Here is a 17,654-nt window from a genome sequence, read left to right as displayed (position 1 = left end):
GTCCCTGGGAAGGTCCCTAAACTCAGGAACAAATTGATTATATGTGCCAAGAGTATCTGTATCGCATCACCGCCGGTTTTCACCAGCCACAACAGACATGGATCAAGGATGCAAGTGGTGGGCTTCACAGCTCCCAGAATCCTGTTGACCTCATCCCGGGAGAGTCGGCTGAAGTGGTCCATTACTGGACCTGAAGACAGCCAAGGGGCCTCCAGTTCCCATACTGTGTCAATGTTGGCTTGCAGGTCATGGCAGAGTGGCAGGAATTTATCTGCAAAATAGCTCACAAAGGCCTCCCAGCTGATTGCCAAATTACTATTTTTTGTCTTCCTTGTGTAAGGAATGTTAACAACGTAATTATTCTAAATAATTGAGTTGGGTGAGAGCTAGCAGATACAAAGGAAGATGCACAGAATTCCTTCTTTGAGGCCTTCCCTGCCATCTCTTAGAATTTAATAAATTTCCTGTAAGATGTTCTTGCAGCTTTGTCGTCTCAGCTCCTGTTCCAGCCTTCATAGCTCCTTGGCATACAAGGGGACTAGTTTGGTATGGGAGTGGAGAGGGCAATAGGGAGTGATTTAGTTGATGGCTTTAGAAAGAAGGCTTTGCCAGTCCTCTACCAGCACATCTAATGAGTCACCAGGGGGTATGAGATCCTGCAGAGCATTCTGGAAACCAATTCGACCCATCAGCTTCTGCAGGTGAGCTTAAATCAGCTTGCTGTCTAGATGGGGCAGTGGTGGGAGACGAGACTTCAGAGCAAAGTGGTCCGACCATGGTATCAAGGTCCACATCTATCCCACCAACAACACCCTAACACCCTCACCACCCCTACTTAAAATCGATCCTATATCGTAACTGGTATAAATCTGCATATACACAATATATTACATTTGAATTTCCTTGTATCTTCTTATACATTCTTATCAATCCAATTATATACATTTGACCACATAGTTAGAAACGCTGAATTTGATCTCCCATGGAGTTTTTGTGTTAAATTGTCCATTTCTATTACCTCAATTGCCTTATTTATAAAGTCCAGCCTGTCCGGGATTTCATTTCTTTTCCAGTAACTAGCTAGTACAATTCTAGCTGCCGTCAGTAAATTTATCATAACATGTTTGTCTCTCTTTTTCCAACTGTCAGGTAATATATTTAATAAGAATATTTCGGGGTCCAGTGGTATTTGCAATTTTGTTGCCTGGGTGATCACCTGATATACCTCTTTCCAGTATTTCTTTACCATATCACACGTCCACCAAACATGGTAAAGCGTACCAATTTGAGTTTTACACTTCCAACACATATTGTTACACCCAGGATAAAACCTAGCCAACCTAGCAGGTGCTAAATGCCACCGATAACAGGTTTTAAACACATTTTCCTTTAATGAAACCACCTTTAGCTGCCTCACGTTCATCCATATCCCTTCCCATTTTTGGGGGTCAATTATTTTCCCAATGTTATGACTCCATTTTGTCAAAGGTGTTTTCTTATTTTTGTCTTGTGATCTGTTTTCTAGCAGGAAGGAATATATTTTGCCTATCATTTTTGTATCTGGGTCCAGTAATATTTTGTCTAATTCTGTGACCTTTTAACTGATACCCAATTGATTATCTTTGTTGTATTTAGATATCAGTTGGTTTCTTTACCACCATGATAAATTAATTTCAATAAAAAACAATTAAAAAGGTCCACATTTATCCCCATTCCAAAGATCAAATCTGCTTGATGTGTGGGACCTGATACAAACTGAGAGAGTCTAAGTGCTGCCATGGATGTCACCAGATCCGCAGCCTGTGAGGCAGTGGCCTCATAAGCATGGACACTGAAGTCGCCGAAGACTAAGAGTCTGGGGAACTCCAAGCCCCAGACCGAGACCACCTCCAACAAATGTGACAGGGTATCTACTGTAGTACTGGGCAATTGGTACACCAGCCAGATAGCCAAACTCTCTTCAGCTTCGCATTCTAGGCCTACACAATCAATGCCGGTGAGCTTCAGTGCCGGGAGTGGCCTGAAGGAGACTCTCGAATGGGTATCACCACCCCTCCCCCCTATCTTTTGCCTGGGACTAGTGGAAGACCAAGAAACTGGGGGTGGAGTTCTTTCAGGGTGACAGTTTTGCCCTCCTTCACCCAGGTCTTGGCCACACATGCCAGGTCCATTTTCAGTGCTGCAAAATAGCTTTGCAGGGTTGAGGTCTTATTATTAGTGGACTGACATTGCACAACATCAGTGTCAGAAAAAGGTAAGCTGTCCTAGCCCCACTACCAACATATCTCAGGATGGGACGAAGGTTGGAAGGGGACCGAGCATAACCATATCTCCACCTCCTTCCCTTACAATACCTTGTACTACCTCCATGCCCCCCCACGTCTCCCAATCACTGGGATCCCTGACTCCATGATGGCCTCCCCCAGTCAATCTCATCCACTTCCACTTTCCCGTATTAAAGTTGGCTGTGGAAACAGGAAGACTACCCAACAAGCCCATGCCTCTCCGACAGTCAGAGAGGCGTGGGGGGAGGCCTTCTTCCTGCTTCCGCAGCCAACTTCAGCTGCAGACGGGATCTCTCACTCTCTCCTCTTCCCCCACCGCCCCTCTCTCTCTGCCTCTCCTGCTCCCCACCCACCGATTTCCCAATGACCCAACATTTTCTGGCTACAGCCCTGATCACAATAACACATGTTCATATCCTGCCTAATCAGCCAATCCAGGAAACAAATTAATTACCCTTACCTGAGTACCATACCAATGCCTAACTAACTATAGCAGTCCCTGTAAGAGCCCTGCTAGATCAGATGAAAGGTCTTAATGCAGCATCCTGGACAACCGGATGCCTCTGAGGAGAACCATGAGCAGTGTTCCCTCTAAGATGAGTTAGTGTGAGTCAGCTCACAGTTTTTTAGCCTCCGGCTCACACATTTTTGCCTTCGCCCAGGAAGGAGGGCTCCAGAGCAAACTAATCCATGCAGTAGCCAAATGACTCGCTCACAACTTGAATGCCAGTAGCTCACAAAGTAGAATTTTTGCTCACAGGATTCCACATCTTAGAGGGAACATTGACCATGAGTATGACAAGAAAGCACCTTCCCTTGGTTCTCACCATTTCATAGTACACCTTGCTTCATTCTTCAGCTGCTAAATTGTAAATCACTTTTCCCTTGCTTTAACATCCCCCCCCCCCACCTGCCGCTTCCTAACATGTTTTCTTCAGGTCTTGGTCTCTGAAAACTCACTACAATTTGCATCCTGCATCCGACATCAAACTAAGTTCTTCGGTTAACCAGGGATGGAACCTGACAGGAAGCAAAATTGACACACACTCTCCTTCTTCCTATCCCAGCCAGTATGGAGTGCAGGTGGTCTGTCGAGAGTAATAATCTCCCTTATACTCCTGAATTGCAGGTTATATTTATGTATTTGACAGAATTGTATGAGGACAGGAGCAAGTGAGAAGTTATTGAGGAAGACCTGTAACCAGTGTTCCCTCTAAGCTGAGTTACTTTGAGATAGCTCACAGTTTTTTAGTCTCTGGCTCACACAGTTTTGTCTTAGTTCAGGAAGGATGGCTCCAGAGCAAACTAATTTATGCAGTAGCCAAATTGCTTGCTCACAACTTTAATGCCAGTAGCTCACAAAGCAGAATTTTTGCTCACAAGACTCCACATCTTAGAGGGAACATTGCCTGTAACACTGAGTCACAGTTCCTGTATGGTGGATGGGACCATTAAAAGTATAGCATGAGTGGACTGGAAAGGGAGGCGAATCTTCCCCTGCCCTGCATGTGTATGCACATGTATACACTACTTCTCTCCAGCCATTTTTCTTCTGGAATGAGACCAGAAGTAACTCTTGGAAAAACAACTGGGAAGAGGCGATTTCAGACGAAAAGTATATGCGGCAAAAGGGTTCTCCTAAATGATGGTGTTCTTGTGGCTGTCAGGGGAGGGGCAAAATTTCAGCTGTGTGTTCTCTTCCTTTGACTTTAAACCCCCCGCAAAAAAAAAAAATTGGACTTAGCAACTCTGTTTCTTTTAATAATTTAAGACAAAGGACAAGTTGTAAAACAACTGAGTGTGCTTGATGCAAATGCATCAAGACTGTATTGCTCCATCAGACTTCGAATCTATGCGACGTAAAAAAAAAATCAGATTGGAAAATTTTGGGGAATTCAGAATCTTCTTGAAATTTCATTGCAGTTATATGTATGGTCTTACAGGGAAGAAAACACTTAAAGGACACAAATATCACAATGCAGTTTATTAGCAAAAAAAAGAGAGGAGCCTGAAGGTATGCAGAATTGTGAACACGAAGCAGAGGCAGAGCCAGTGTACTTTTATTTACAAGACACAAATGTGGGCACTTATAAAACAGGCAAAATATATTTGGGGATCAAATTGTGGATTCTTTAACATGTGTTTCATCCAGCTAGTAAAAACCACCATTTTGCAGAAAGGGTCAACCAAGAAAACAAACATATACTTCATTTAAGACAGGCAACCTACAGATCTCTATAGAGGAGCGAACGTTGTGATGTTACTTGAGTCCAACTCTACTACATATCTGGACACCAAAAGAATCAATAGAGAATCATAAAATGATGACTGGTTGGAGTGTGTAGCTCAACACCTTCATGATATTTTGATTCTGTGTACACCACATGGTGTCCGAAGTGGTTCACGCTCATCCAAAGAAATGAGATTCTCAGCCATCCTTGATTGGGATACCTGGTGCCTTTTAGAATCACTATAATAAAATGGTGCTATTATTATCAGTATCACATTGGTCAGGGGAGGGGTGAGTCAGGGATCAGTATATTTCATTCCACACACATAATTGCTTCAGAAGATCAGCCGTCCACAAAGGTGCAAATAGTGTAATGAAATTTAAGTCGGAGAAGGTTAAACTTTAACGTTTGCAATGCTGAATGCCAGCAGAGTCCTACTGAGGCCTGTGGGATTCAAGTAACTGTGTATGAGATTGCAGGCTAAAACCCTAGAAACAAGAAGGCCTTATAGATTGGGATGATTTGAGATGTGGAATTTAGAAGCAAAAACACAGATCAAAAATGAATTTCCAAAAGAGAGATTATTCAACTCTTGTTCACCAAGGAAGGGCCCAATCCAGCCAAAATGAACCATTGACTACAATAGGTGAGGAAGGAGCTCGTGTTGAACTCTGTCTCATTAAATTTAACAGAAATATAATGTGCTTCAGGTCGGATGGATTGTGCCCCCCAACATTTGCAAAATGGCAGGGGTGGTCTAGGTCTTTGCTCAGCTGGCCATGTGATTGTGTAGGGGACTGTTTTTGTCACTTTCGGTAGGGCAACTGGCTTGAAGGCTGGCTGTTGCTGCTGGCTAGTAGAACATATCAGGAGCTTTCCTAGAAAAGGCAGAACTTGGTTGGTTGGTGGTTTTTAACACTTTTTATCTAACTACTTTCCTGCTCGATGACGAGGTTGTGGAGACATATTTTGTGCTGGAGCCGCCTCCCCCTCCAATGCTCATGCCTCCTCCATAGCTGCGTGAACTTCCGGAACTGTAACCGCTCCCTCCGCCAGCAGCAAACCCACTGCCACCACCACCACCACTGGTACCACCACCACTGCCGAAACCGACTCCACTGCCGCCACCTCCGCCACCCATTCCAAAACCGTAACCGCCGCCGCCACCACTCAGGCTAAGGCCTCCGCTACTCATTCGTCCTCCTCCGCCTCCGCCCCCGAGGCCGTAGCCACTTCCGCCTACAGTGGAAGAACTGCTGACCACAGCTGCAAGAAAAGAAATGTTGTTACTGAAAGAGCCTCCAGACAAACTTTCAACTTATTGCCACTGCTTACAACTCCGTAAAGATAAGGTGAGTTTCTTTGGGGAACCTAAGAAAAGACTTGCTCAGTCAAACCCATCCAGTTCAGCATCCTATCTAGTGGTCCAACTGCCCCCTTAGGAGGTTTTTAATTTGTCACTTAAGTTTTTCAAATGTCCCTAAAATTCTGTTTTCACCCTACAGAAAAGCTGTAGGGTTGCCAATCCAGGTTGGGATATTCCTGGAGATTTGGGGGTAGAGCCTGGGAAGGACAGGGACCTCAGTTGGGTACAATGCCATAGAGTCCACTCTCTACAGCAGGGTTGGCAAACATAAGGCCCGAGGGCTGGAACAGGCCCATCCAGAGCTCTTACTCAGCCTGCAAGCACCTGGTATGTATGGAAATGTAAGGCACTCCCTCTTTTATGGTATCCCTTGGGGAAAAAACCTTAGTCTTGCATGTAATTAAATACATTTATTGGAGCTTTTGTGGTTCCCCAGTAAATCAATTAGTTTCACTGCTAGGAATCAATTGCTTTTGTTTATATTTTGAGTTAAAAATGACATTGTTCATTGGGTTTGGCTGTGTCCTTTACAAAGTTTATATCTCTGGTAGGTAGTATTACATTTGATGGCACACATGGCCCAGCCTGAGAAACGGACATTTATGTCAGATCCGGCCCTCGTAACAAATGAGTCTGACACCTCTGCTCTGCTCCATTTTCTCGAATGAACTGCACTCTGTAGTTTGCAGTGGACTTGGAGAAACCTGTTCTGTCCCTTTAACAGAAGCTTAATTGGATGTTATTTACTAGTTGATTAGGATTGTAAAGTACATTGTATGTATTATATTGCTTTCACTGCATGGTTTTCTGCTTTTGTAATCCACTTTCTGCACTGTTTATAGTGCACCTTGCCTTAGATAATTTTCTGTTTGCATTGTTTTTTACCTCTGTGATCCTGTTTTTGAATGCCTTGTGCAGCCTGATTTTCTACATATCAGACTGTACATCTTATGCTGTTTTCGATATTTGGTAATTCACCTTGAGTCTCAGTGAGAAAGGCGGTCTGTAAACAAGGTTAATTGATTGATTGATTAATTAACTTCCATTCTGTTGAAAAGCATCAGCTTCCAATTTCCATTGAAGGGACAGGACATTTTTGTCCGGGCCTATTGGCAAGTCCAGCCGTAATGCTGTGCCTTACCTCTTACCCTCCCACTGTCAGAAGTTGAGGGGGGGGGGAATTAGATTGGGCAAGTTGCCCAGGGGCGGTGGGGTGAGGAGTTAAACATGCCCTTCCCCATCACCACTGCTTCCCTAACTATTGCCTCCTTAAAATTAGTACTAAAAACATGAGGAGATCCGAATAAAAATCTCCCATGCCACGCATAGTGTGCTCCTTGCTATTCTCCTTGTATAGTTATTGTCATAGTTCAGTTCCACTTCTGAAAGGAAGCCTTCTTGCCTTATACAGCCTCCTTCCTGCTAGTTAGCTGCCTCTGGGATCTTCTTGAGACTTCTTGTACCTTTTCTCATCCAGCCTATACAAGCTGAGCTATTTCTTAAGAGTGGTTTCAAATAAGCTTCCAATTCTCCTCGCTGTGTTCAGTGGTGCCTACTCCCAAGTAGAAATGCACCCTGTGTGACCTAAAGAAATGTGACCCCTTCCGGCCTTCATATCAACTTCCTTTAAGTAAAAGTACCCTCCTTTCAAATTAAATGTCTCTGTGTTGGGATTTCTGGGCAGTTTCAACATATGCATTGGATATGACGGAGCTGTAGTCAGATTTCTGGGTGGTCTGACAACACATCTCCCTCCAGACACAGGGTGACATCAAAGGTTATTTTGTTTTCATTCTATGCTCCAGTATTCTAAGGCACATAATATGGCGAGTTTTCATAACACAGCAGTAGAGCACCTGCTTTGCTTGCAAAAGGTCCCAGGTTTGAGTTCTGTGCATCTCCAGTTAAATGAGATCAGGCAGAACATAGTTTTATGGGTTTATTTATCATGCTTGAAAATTTTCAGCTCTCTCTCTCCAACTTCCACAATTTAATAATGCTCAGAAGAGTCTGTGGGTAGTAAAAACCTGACAGCTACACTCCCTGGTGCCTCCCAGCCAGAAGCCTAGTGCATAGGGTTGCCAGCCTCCAGGTGGGGCCTGGGAATCTCCCGCTTTTACAACTGATCTCCAGCTGACAGAGAACTGCTCCCCTGGAGAGAATGGCTGCTTTGAAGGGTGGACTCTATGACATTGTGCCATGCTGAGACCCCTCGCCTCCCCAAACCCCGCCCTCTCCTGGATCCACCCCCAAAGTCTCCAGGTATTTTCCAACCCAGACCTGGCAACCCTACTAGTGCAGTGATTGAAGAGGAGAGCAGAGTTTCCCCGTGGCATGGATCCCACAAGGATATGCCTTTTCTGAACACAAAAGGCCCCTGCTCAGAGGTGAGGCTCCACAGGAAAGGAAGCCATATCATTGCTAGTCATATTCAAGAGCAGAGGTCGATTCGGGGGGGAACGCGGGGGATCGCAGTTCCCCCGGGTGAGGGGCGGGGGCGGGGCACATGACGAAGCCCTGCCCCCTGCTTCCGGCCACCCCGCTTCCGGCCCTCATTCATCCAGGAGGAGGCAGGAGAAGAGGGAGGGTAAGTTGCTTCCTCCCCGCCTCTCCCCACCCCTGCCTGCCTGGGGCCAGGGAGGGCCTTGGCAGGGCTTCCTCGCACTCCCGCCAGACTTGCAGGTCCACCGCCGGGCCCCTGATGTCAGGGGGTGTGGCATATGCTAATGAGTTATGCTAATGAGTTCCCCTAGCTCTTTTTCTACGAAACGACCCCTGTTCAAGAGATCCCTTGAAATACTTACATATGCTCACAGGCGAACTGAGTTCCCCAGACATCCTGGAAAAGATAGAAGAAGGGTTGCCAGTAAGTCATCAACCCATTCACAAACGTTAAGAATAAACCTATTATGGTTCCTTACTATGGCACACAGGAAGGGCAAAGGCCATTTGAGCCCAGGCCATGAGACCTTGTGCTGGCAATTAAAAGCGCATGACCAGACACTTGGTGGTGAAAAGTGCCGTCGAGTCACCCCTGACTTACGGGTGACCCCGTAGGGTTTTCAGGGCAAGAGACAAACAGAGGTGGCTTGCCCTTTGCTGCCTCTGCAGAGCAACCCTGGGCTGCCTCGGGGGTAGGAACCAGGGCTGACCTTGCTTAGCTTCCAAGATTAGGCCAGCCTGGGCCACCCAGGTCAGGGCGATGAGGCACTTTTGGCATTGCCTTTGCATAAACGGCTCTCTTGAAAATGCTCTGGCTTGCTAGAAGGCCCCTCAGTGCTAAATCCACAACCTTTGTGGGCTTCCCTGAGGTCTAAGGCTTGTAGCTTTTCAAACAGGCTTGTTCTTCTGCCTTTACCAGGCAGCAGCAGGATGCATAACTATTAGCAGGCAATAAGAGCTTATTTGCTGATCATCAAGAGCTTCCCCTGCGGATCAGCCTGCCCATAAAGGCACAAGAGCAGCCAGTGACTCTACATGCCAGAGGACATGGTCTCTGTAAACAACGCTGTCTTCCTCCCAGGAATAGTTAACCAGCTCCCCTGCTTCAAAAGGTACTTAATTTCACAGTAAAATACCCAAAGTACAATTTTGGCAGGGGCTTCTGCTCCCCCTGCTCTTAAAACCTGTTTGAACCTAGTGCCTTGATGCCTGGCAATATCTAATCTCCCTTCGCTAACTCTCCGGCTGACTCCCACATACCAAGGGAAAATGAGCAGGCTGGACTTGTTTGTTTCTGGCCACTTGGCAGTCCTCTGTGAAATATGAATTTCAAATGCATGAATTTATAGCACTGCCCAGTGATGCATAATAGATCAGGACAGGAAAGTTGGTTTCACTGCAGAATACATTTCAGAGTCACTAATGGGACAGGAAGTACAGTCGAAACTGGCAAAGTTAGGCTGCTTCTCTCCCCCCCCCCCCATTTTAATGAAAATTCTCTCTTCTTCCCCTACTTCCAATGAATTTTCCCTACGCTGAAGAACATTCATTCTTCTTTTAGATTCAAGACAGGTAAAGTCAATGTATTCCATCATACAAAGCATAATTCATTTGTCAAAGGGGCTGAGACTCAGTGGTAGGGTGTCTGCTTGGCATGCAGAAGGTCCCAGGTCCAATCCTTGGCATCTCCAGTTGAAAGTACCAGGTAGGAGATGATGTGAAAGACCTCTGCCTGAGACCCTGGAGAGCTGCTGCCAGTCTGAGTAGACAATGCTGACCTTGATGGACCATTGGTCTGACTTGGCATCAGGCAACTTCATGTGTCCATATGTTGAAGGTCACTAACCCAGGATGTAGCAACGGTCACTAGTTTAGATTGGCTTAAAGGGGGACTAGACAAATTTGTGCAAGAGAGATCTATTGATGGCTGTTAGCCGTGAAGGATCCATGGAATCTCTATTTCGAACACAGTGCACCTATAAACACGTATGGCTGGGAGAAGGGCAACAGGATGGGGTGACATCACCTTCATGCCCTGTTTGTATGCCTTTAGAGCCAGCATAGTGTAGTGGTTAAAGTTTTGGACTAGGATCTGGGAGACGCAGGTTCAAATCCCCATTCTGCCGCAGAATATTGCTAGGTGACTGTAGGCCGGTCACATACTTTCAGCCTAAGCTAGCTCATAGGATTGTAGTGAGGATAATATTGAGGAAGGGAGAATGATGCTGTGGGCTGCTTTGGGGATAAAAGCAGGACAAACATATCTAAATAAATAAATAATACCTGATTAGTCAGAGTGAGAAAGAGGATGCTTGACTAGGTGGAACACTGGTCCGATCCACCAGGCATCTTCTCATAGGTGCAAGAATCACCAGGTGAAGAACGTTTTATGGTGCCGTGGAAACCATGCGGCCTCAGAACATGACTGGGAGGTTGCCTCGCCCTTGCCAAAGGTGCCTTTTGACGCGTTGATTGAATGGGAGAGAAGAGCATGGGCTGGCCTTGAGCTTGCTGGAACTCACGTGAAGGAGCGTGACTTTTGAGGGACTCGCGGCCCCATAAGCCACGTCTCACGCAGTTCGCCCTGCTTTCTTTCCCCCGGTCGTTGAGTTTCCAATTGTGATCCCTGCCTTTGGGGATTCTGCAATCACAGCCACAGGCTGAGAAGGACCGGTTTCTGTGGCTGCGGCTCAGCTGCAGCCTTAATTGTTTCCCACAAGCCTGGGGTGGAGGGAGCACTCGCCTTACACAGCGGAGCCAGTCTTTCACTTCCGAGAGAACCGGCCTTACGTGATGGTTGTCACTGGGTAGTTCAGCCCAGAACCTCAAGGAAAACATTTTGTACCAACTGGCTGTTTTGTAATGAGGGTGGCGTAAGCACCACCCATCTCTCTCTCTCTCTCCCTACCGCAGTTGCAAAACCCATTGCTGGGATCTGGTGAGCACATTAGATTAAGCTGGCACGACCTACCATGGTGCAGTCATCTAAGAGCTCCCCCAGGTGGCGAGTGCGCTCTTCTGCATGCAGGGTGCGCTTGGCTCCTTTGATTCCGAGCAAATTGGGTAGAGAAATCAGAGCCATTCCTTCTACCATTCCACAGCAGTGCTTATCCAGGGTGCAAGCCTGGAATCTTTGAGGGGCAGGGTCAGCCTCAGGCTAATGAATCAAATATTACTAGCATCAAATGCTTGTTTATATGCTGCATTTATACTCTGCCTCCTTCCCCAGCAGGAGACCCAGAGGGGCCAGCATCATTCTCCTCTCCTCCATTTTATCCTCACAATAACCCTGTTGAGGTAGGTTAGGCTGAAAGTGTGTGACTGGACCAAGATCATCCAGTGAACGTCCATGGCAGAGTGAGACTCTGATCTTGGGTCTCTCGTTATGGAATCCAGGTTTCCTAGTCCAACACTCCAACTACTATACCACAGTGACTCCTGGTGTGCATTTCAGCATGCATGATAAGAGTACATTTCTGAGTATCCATGAACAGATGTTTTCATATATAGGGTTACAGGTAAGGGGCTTGGTGGCACATTGAGACTGAGGGCTAATGCAACCCTGGGCATTTTCCTCCCCTCGTGACCTGGATGGCACAGGTTGATTGGTCAAATGATTGTAATAAAGAACGAATGAACGAACGGATAGCCCAGGCTAGCCCAATTGTGTCAGATCTCAAAAGCTAAGCGGGGTTGGCCCTGGCTAGTATTTGGATGGGAGCCCTCCGAGGAATATCGGGGTCATGACACAGAGGCAGGCCACGACAAGCCACCTCTGAATGTCTCTTGCCTTGAAAACCCTACGGGGTCGCCATAAACCAGCTGTGACTTGACTGCAAAAAAAAAAAAAGACTGATAAAAAGAATGGCATGAGCAATGCTCCCTCTAAGCTGTGGAGTCTTGTGAGCAAAAATTCTGCTTTGTGATCTACTGGCATTAAAGTTGCGAGTGAGCGATTTGCCTACTGCATAAATTAGTTTGCTCTGGAGCCCTCCTTCCCGAGCTGAGACAAAAAATGTATGAGCCGGTGGCTAAAAAACTGTGAGCTAGCTCACGCTAACTCAGCTTAGAGGGAACCCTGGGCATGAGGTTTCTCAGTGTAGTTTGTGTGTGTGTGCATGCACACGCTTGTGAGCCTGGAAGTCATGGTGACTTCTGGCAACCCCTAGTGGGGCTTGGATGTTTCAGAGAGGTGGCTTAATATTGCCTGCCTCTGTGCCCCAGCCCTGCTATTCCTTGGAGGTCTCCCATCCAAGTTCTTGCCAGGGTCAGCCCTGCTTAGTTTCTGAGATCTGATGTGATCAGGCTTGCCTGGGCTATCCAGGTCAGGGCGGTTCTTATAGTTTTGAAAGTAAACTAGTCTGGTTTTGGCCAGTATCTCAATGGGATCTGTGGTTGTGGCTCAGCTGCAGCCTTAATTGTTTCCCACAAGCCTGTGGTGGAGGGAGCACTCACCTTACACAGCGTATGACCCTGTAAGCACCTTGAGGCTTGATCTGGACAGCCCAGGGGAGCCTGATCTCCTTAGACCTTGGAAACTTAGCAGGGTCATCCCTGGTTCACACTTGGATGGGAGACTTGGATAGGAAGTCTAGTCGCTACGCAGAGGCAGGCAAAGGCAAACTACCTCTGATCGGCCCTTGCCTTGGAAATCCTATGGGGTCACCATAAGTCAGCTGCAACTTGAGGGCCCTTTCCACAACCATGCATCTTGAAGAAAGGGTTGTGTACATATGAATATGACTCTGCGTCTCTGCCTCAGTTGGGTTGGTTCGCCTTAAAGCAAGTCTGAAGCAGCAATCCAAAGTGGTAAGAGCTGAACTTAAGTAAAATAAATAAATAAATAAAAACTTCCTTGCAAGTAGAAAACCAACACAGCAAGCAAAGGGAGGCTGTAGTGCCTTTCTCTCCCCTACCTTTGCTTCCTGTGCTGCATTTCTATTAGCCGGGGATTTTTTTTAACACAAAGGGGCATCCCCAAATGTGCACCTCCACCTGCAGTACCCAGTTGTGCAGCCCGTTCTGATCACTTCAGGATAGGATTCTGTTTTCATTGAATTTTTGACGCAAAGGAACATTCAAAGCCAGAATCTCCCTCCTGGGGCAGTCCATTCCGGGTCCTCGAAGCTCCGCCCCCTCAGTGTTTTGCATGTGTCAACCAGGCCTACTGTGGCTTTGTTAAGGTTGCTATGTCCCGGTCTGCAGACCCCAGCTTGAACGATTCAAGGCGGACAAGTTTTGCAGCTGGGACAGAACTTTACCTCCTACCCCATCCTTCCTTTGCTTCTCCTCCAAATAAAGCCCAGATAGTTTTCAGGTGGGTGAAGGAGCAGCTGGAAGGACAAGGGGAGAGGCAAAGCGGCAGCACAGTCACTGGGTCAGGACCTGGTGGCAATCTCAGTCCGAATTAGTTTTGGAGTAAGTAGTGTGCGCAGAGATCATTTCGGGGGGGATCGCGGGGGATCGCAGTTCCTCCGGGTGAGGTACGGGGGCGGGGCACATGATGAAGCCCCGCCCCCTGCTTCCGGCCGCCCCGCTTCCGGCCCTCATTCAGCCAGGAGGAGGCAGGAGAAGAGGGAGGGTAAGTTGCTTCCTCCCTGCCTCTCCCCACCCCTGTCTGCTTGGGGCCAGGGAGGGCCTTCGCGGGGCTTCCTTGCACTCCCACCGGCCTGGCAGGTCCACCGCCGGGCCCCTCATGGGGCTCGGCAATGGAGCTGCAAGGCCGGCGGTGGGGGCCGGGACCGTTGGGGGTGGGGTGTGTGGCCTTATGACACACTTCCGGTGATGTCAGGGGGTGTGGCCTTATGACACACTTCCGGTGATGTCAGGGGGGGTGGCATATGCTAATGAGTTATGCTAATGAGTTCCCCTAGCTCTTTTTCTACGAAACAACCCCTGGTGCATATAAAGTGCCATCAAGCCGCAGTCGATTTATAGCGACCTGGTAGGGTTTTCAAGGCAAGAGACGAGCACAGGTGGCTTGCCACTGCCTTCCTCGGCATAGTGACCCTGGAATTCCTTGGTGGTCTCCCATCCAAATACAAAACCTGCTTAGCTTCTGAGATCTGACAATATCAGGCTAGCCTGGGCCACCCAGGTCAGGGCACAGGGTCAACAGAGGCTCACTAAATGAGACCTGAAATATCCAATGATCCAAGAGAAGTAAACTCAGCAGTCATGGGATAAGAGGACAGGTTCTCTTGGGGATTAAAAACTGGTTAATTAACAGGAAACAGAGTGTGAGCATACATGGGCACTTTACACAGTGGAAGGGGGTAAGCAGCGGGGTAGCAAAGGGCTCAGTACAAGGTCCGGCGCGTTTTAACTTGTTCATTAATAATTTGGAGCTGGGAGTAAGGAATGAAGTGGCCAAGTCTGCGGATGAAACTAAGTTGTTCAGGGTGGTGAGAACCAGGTAGGATTGTGAGGCACTCAAGGCTGTGCGAGTGGCAAATGGGGTTCAGTGTGGGCAAGTGCAAAGTAATGCACATTGGAGCCAAAACTCTTAACTATAAATATACGTTGATGGGGTCCGAACTGGTGGTAACTGACCAGGAGAGATATCTTGGAGTCGTGGCAGATAATTCACAGAAAATGTCAACTCAATGTATGACTGCAATAAAAAGGCAAATGCTATGCTGGGGATTATTAGGAAGGGGATTGAAAATAAATCAGCTGGTATCATAATGACTCTGTATACAATCTGTTGTGCAGCCTCATTAGGAATATTGTGTACAGTTCTGGTCACTGCACCTCAAAAACAAGATTATAGCACTGGAAAAAGAGTAGAAAAGGGCAACTAAAATGATTAAAAGGATGGAATATCATCTCTATAAAGAACAGTTAAAGAGGTTAGGACTCTTTAGCTTGGAGAAATGACAATTGAGGGGTGACATGATAGAGGTTTACAAAATTATGCATGGGTTAGAGAAGGCAGAGAAAGAAATACTTTTCTCCCTTTCTCACAGTACGAGAACTCATTGACACTCAATGAAATCAATGAGCAGTAAGGTTAGAACAGATACAAGGAAGTACTTCTTCATCCAAAGAGTAATTAACATGTGGAATTCACTGCCAAAGGAAGTGGTGGCACCTACAAGCACAGATAGCTTCAAGAGGGTACTGGATAAACATATGGAGCAGAGGTTCATGAGTAGCTATTAGCCACAAGGTATAGATGGAACACTATGTCTGGGTCAGTGATGCTCTGTATTCTTTGTGCTTGGGGGGTGCAACAGTGGGAGGGCTTCTGGAGTTCTGGCCCCACCGGTGGACCTCCTGGATTTTGGCCACTGTGTGACACAGACTGTTGGACTGGATGGGCCATTGGCCTGATCCAACATGGCTTCTCTTAAGTTCTTAACAAGGAAATAGAGAACCTAATTGCAGTCAGCTCTGGCTTCCAAGATAAGCCCCAAGAGTATTTTAGGTAATCTTGTTTTGGGGTTTTTTTTAATGCCTTGGGTAGATTCCTTTCTCCTTAGACAATGAACAACCACAACCATCTGCTTTGTATTTGGGACTGAGGATAAGGATTATAGTAACAGAACTGTATTTGTGGCTCTCTTGAAGTCTGTGGCATTACTATTGCCATGCATTGAACCCAGAATTTCAGAAGAATATTGTATTAGATGCTAAAAAGAACAATTGCAATTAGATATGTATAACAACTAGAAAATGTGGAGCGATCGATAGGCATGCAAAATATGCATACCTATAACTTCAGTTTACATTCCACCCTGTATGATAAATTTTTTAGCTAAACTGAATGTGAATAAATTATATGTGCAGACTTCTAAGTATGTGTGTGTGTATAATATTCCTTCTTATGTATAACAAGCACATTTTCAAAATATGCACATAGTTATTGGCTATTCTAAATATAAATGTGCCCATTAAACATGAGACATTTCTGTCTCATATTAGCATCCCTATGTATAACTATGCACAGAGATTAATGCAGTAAAAATGCCCCCCATCATCACTAGAATGATTCTTCTGCATAATCCCAAATTTATCAGTTCAGTTCAGTTTTTATTACAGCCTACAGGCCATTGAGAAGCAGGGAAAAAACCACTGATCAGATTACTCCATATTTTAGGTGTTCACAAACTAGCTGCTGAAATCCACACTTAACCAGAGGGTGAGTCACCATGAGAACACAGAATGTTCATGACTAGTCTAACTTCTGGAGAGGGAGGGGATGAACACTGCCTTAGGGACCTGACGTAGATGGAACGACTGCCATAAAATGCTTTAAATAAATAAATCAATGTATAAAATGATAATGTGTATATTTTTTGTATGAACGTAGTAGTAGAACTTAGTCTTGCTGAAATGTACAAGTGAGGGAGGGCAGAAAAATAGCTTAAAGATGTAGTTGAAAAAATGGCATGTTTACACATTCAAGTGTAACCAAAGATGTCAATCGTTACTATGCTCAGATTAGCCATAGTACTTCACTCAAGCTGAGCTCTGAGCAGGAGCAGGAGACAGAGCTGCTAGAGGGGTGAGTGTTTTTTTACTTGCTTTCAGCTGAGGGGATTCAGCTGAGGATATTGTGTGGGAGGACTGTGTTTGGGAGTGTGTGAAAACGCTTAGAGTTGTTGTAGAGTCCTGGCTGCTTGAGAGAGGGAGAGGAAGGGGCATTGTTTGGCTGTGATTGACTGTAATTCAGTATTTAAGAAAGCACCTTGCCAGAGGCACGAGCTGAAGGGCAAGCTAAAGGGCTCTTAGCCTGTGGCTCTTAGCCTAGGGACTCTTAGACTAGGGTCACTGTAAGAAGCCCAAGAAGAGCCAGAAAGCGAAGACCCTAGGCTCTTTGTCTTCCCCGTAAAGTAATTTGACTTCGACAAGAAAAACCACATAAATACAAAGGGTTTTAAAAGGGGGATTATATTTACTTATTTTAAAAAGAATTATGAAGCCAGAATGCCAGCAGGGGGTTGGGGGCTATCCAGTGTTTTGCACGGAGTGTCACATGTATGACTATCTGCCCACTGGACAGAAGTCTTGGGTGTGTGCTCGGTGCAAGGAGCTCCTGGTTCTCAGGGAACGTGTTTGCTCCCTTGAGGCCAAGGTGGCTGACCTGGAGAAGCAGAGACAGTCAGGCGCACAGAAAAGACTCTCGGGGACTTGTTAGATATGTCCCACTCTGGATCTGGCAGCCCCACCGCTGTCAGGGAACATGAGGGTCAAGGAGAAACAGGGCACCGTGCTGAGGATAAGGGGAATGTGCCCTCAAAAGGGACCTCTTTCCCAGCTGGTGAGCGGGTATCCTTTCGCACCAAGGAACCATCCCTGGGCAGGGTGGGAGGGGGGCTCTTGGTA

General features: G+C 46.5%; 1 protein-coding gene across 1 annotated transcript in view; it reads right to left on the bottom strand.

Moving 5' to 3' along the window:
- Nucleotides 1–4,254: 4,254 nt before the first annotated feature.
- The window catches only part of LOC107125607 (keratin, type II cytoskeletal 5-like), a 35,525-nt gene continuing 22,125 nt past the window's right edge, over nt 4,255–17,654 (bottom strand). Inside the window, exons 8-9 of the mRNA XM_015429038.1 lie at nt 8,687–8,721; nt 4,255–5,782 (exon numbers count right to left, since the gene is read on the bottom strand). Of these exons, the coding sequence (XP_015284524.1) occupies nt 5,439–5,782; nt 8,687–8,721 (379 nt within the window). The 3' untranslated portion in view covers nt 4,255–5,438. The remainder of the gene's footprint in view (nt 5,783–8,686; nt 8,722–17,654) is intronic.

This window comes from Gekko japonicus, unplaced genomic scaffold, assembly GCF_001447785.1.
Source record: "Gekko japonicus isolate JY-2015 unplaced genomic scaffold, Gekko_japonicus_V1.1 scaffold1579, whole genome shotgun sequence".
In the NCBI taxonomy this organism is placed as follows: Eukaryota; Metazoa; Chordata; class Lepidosauria; order Squamata; family Gekkonidae; genus Gekko; species Gekko japonicus.
This window is presented reverse-complemented; position numbering and strand designations above follow the sequence as displayed.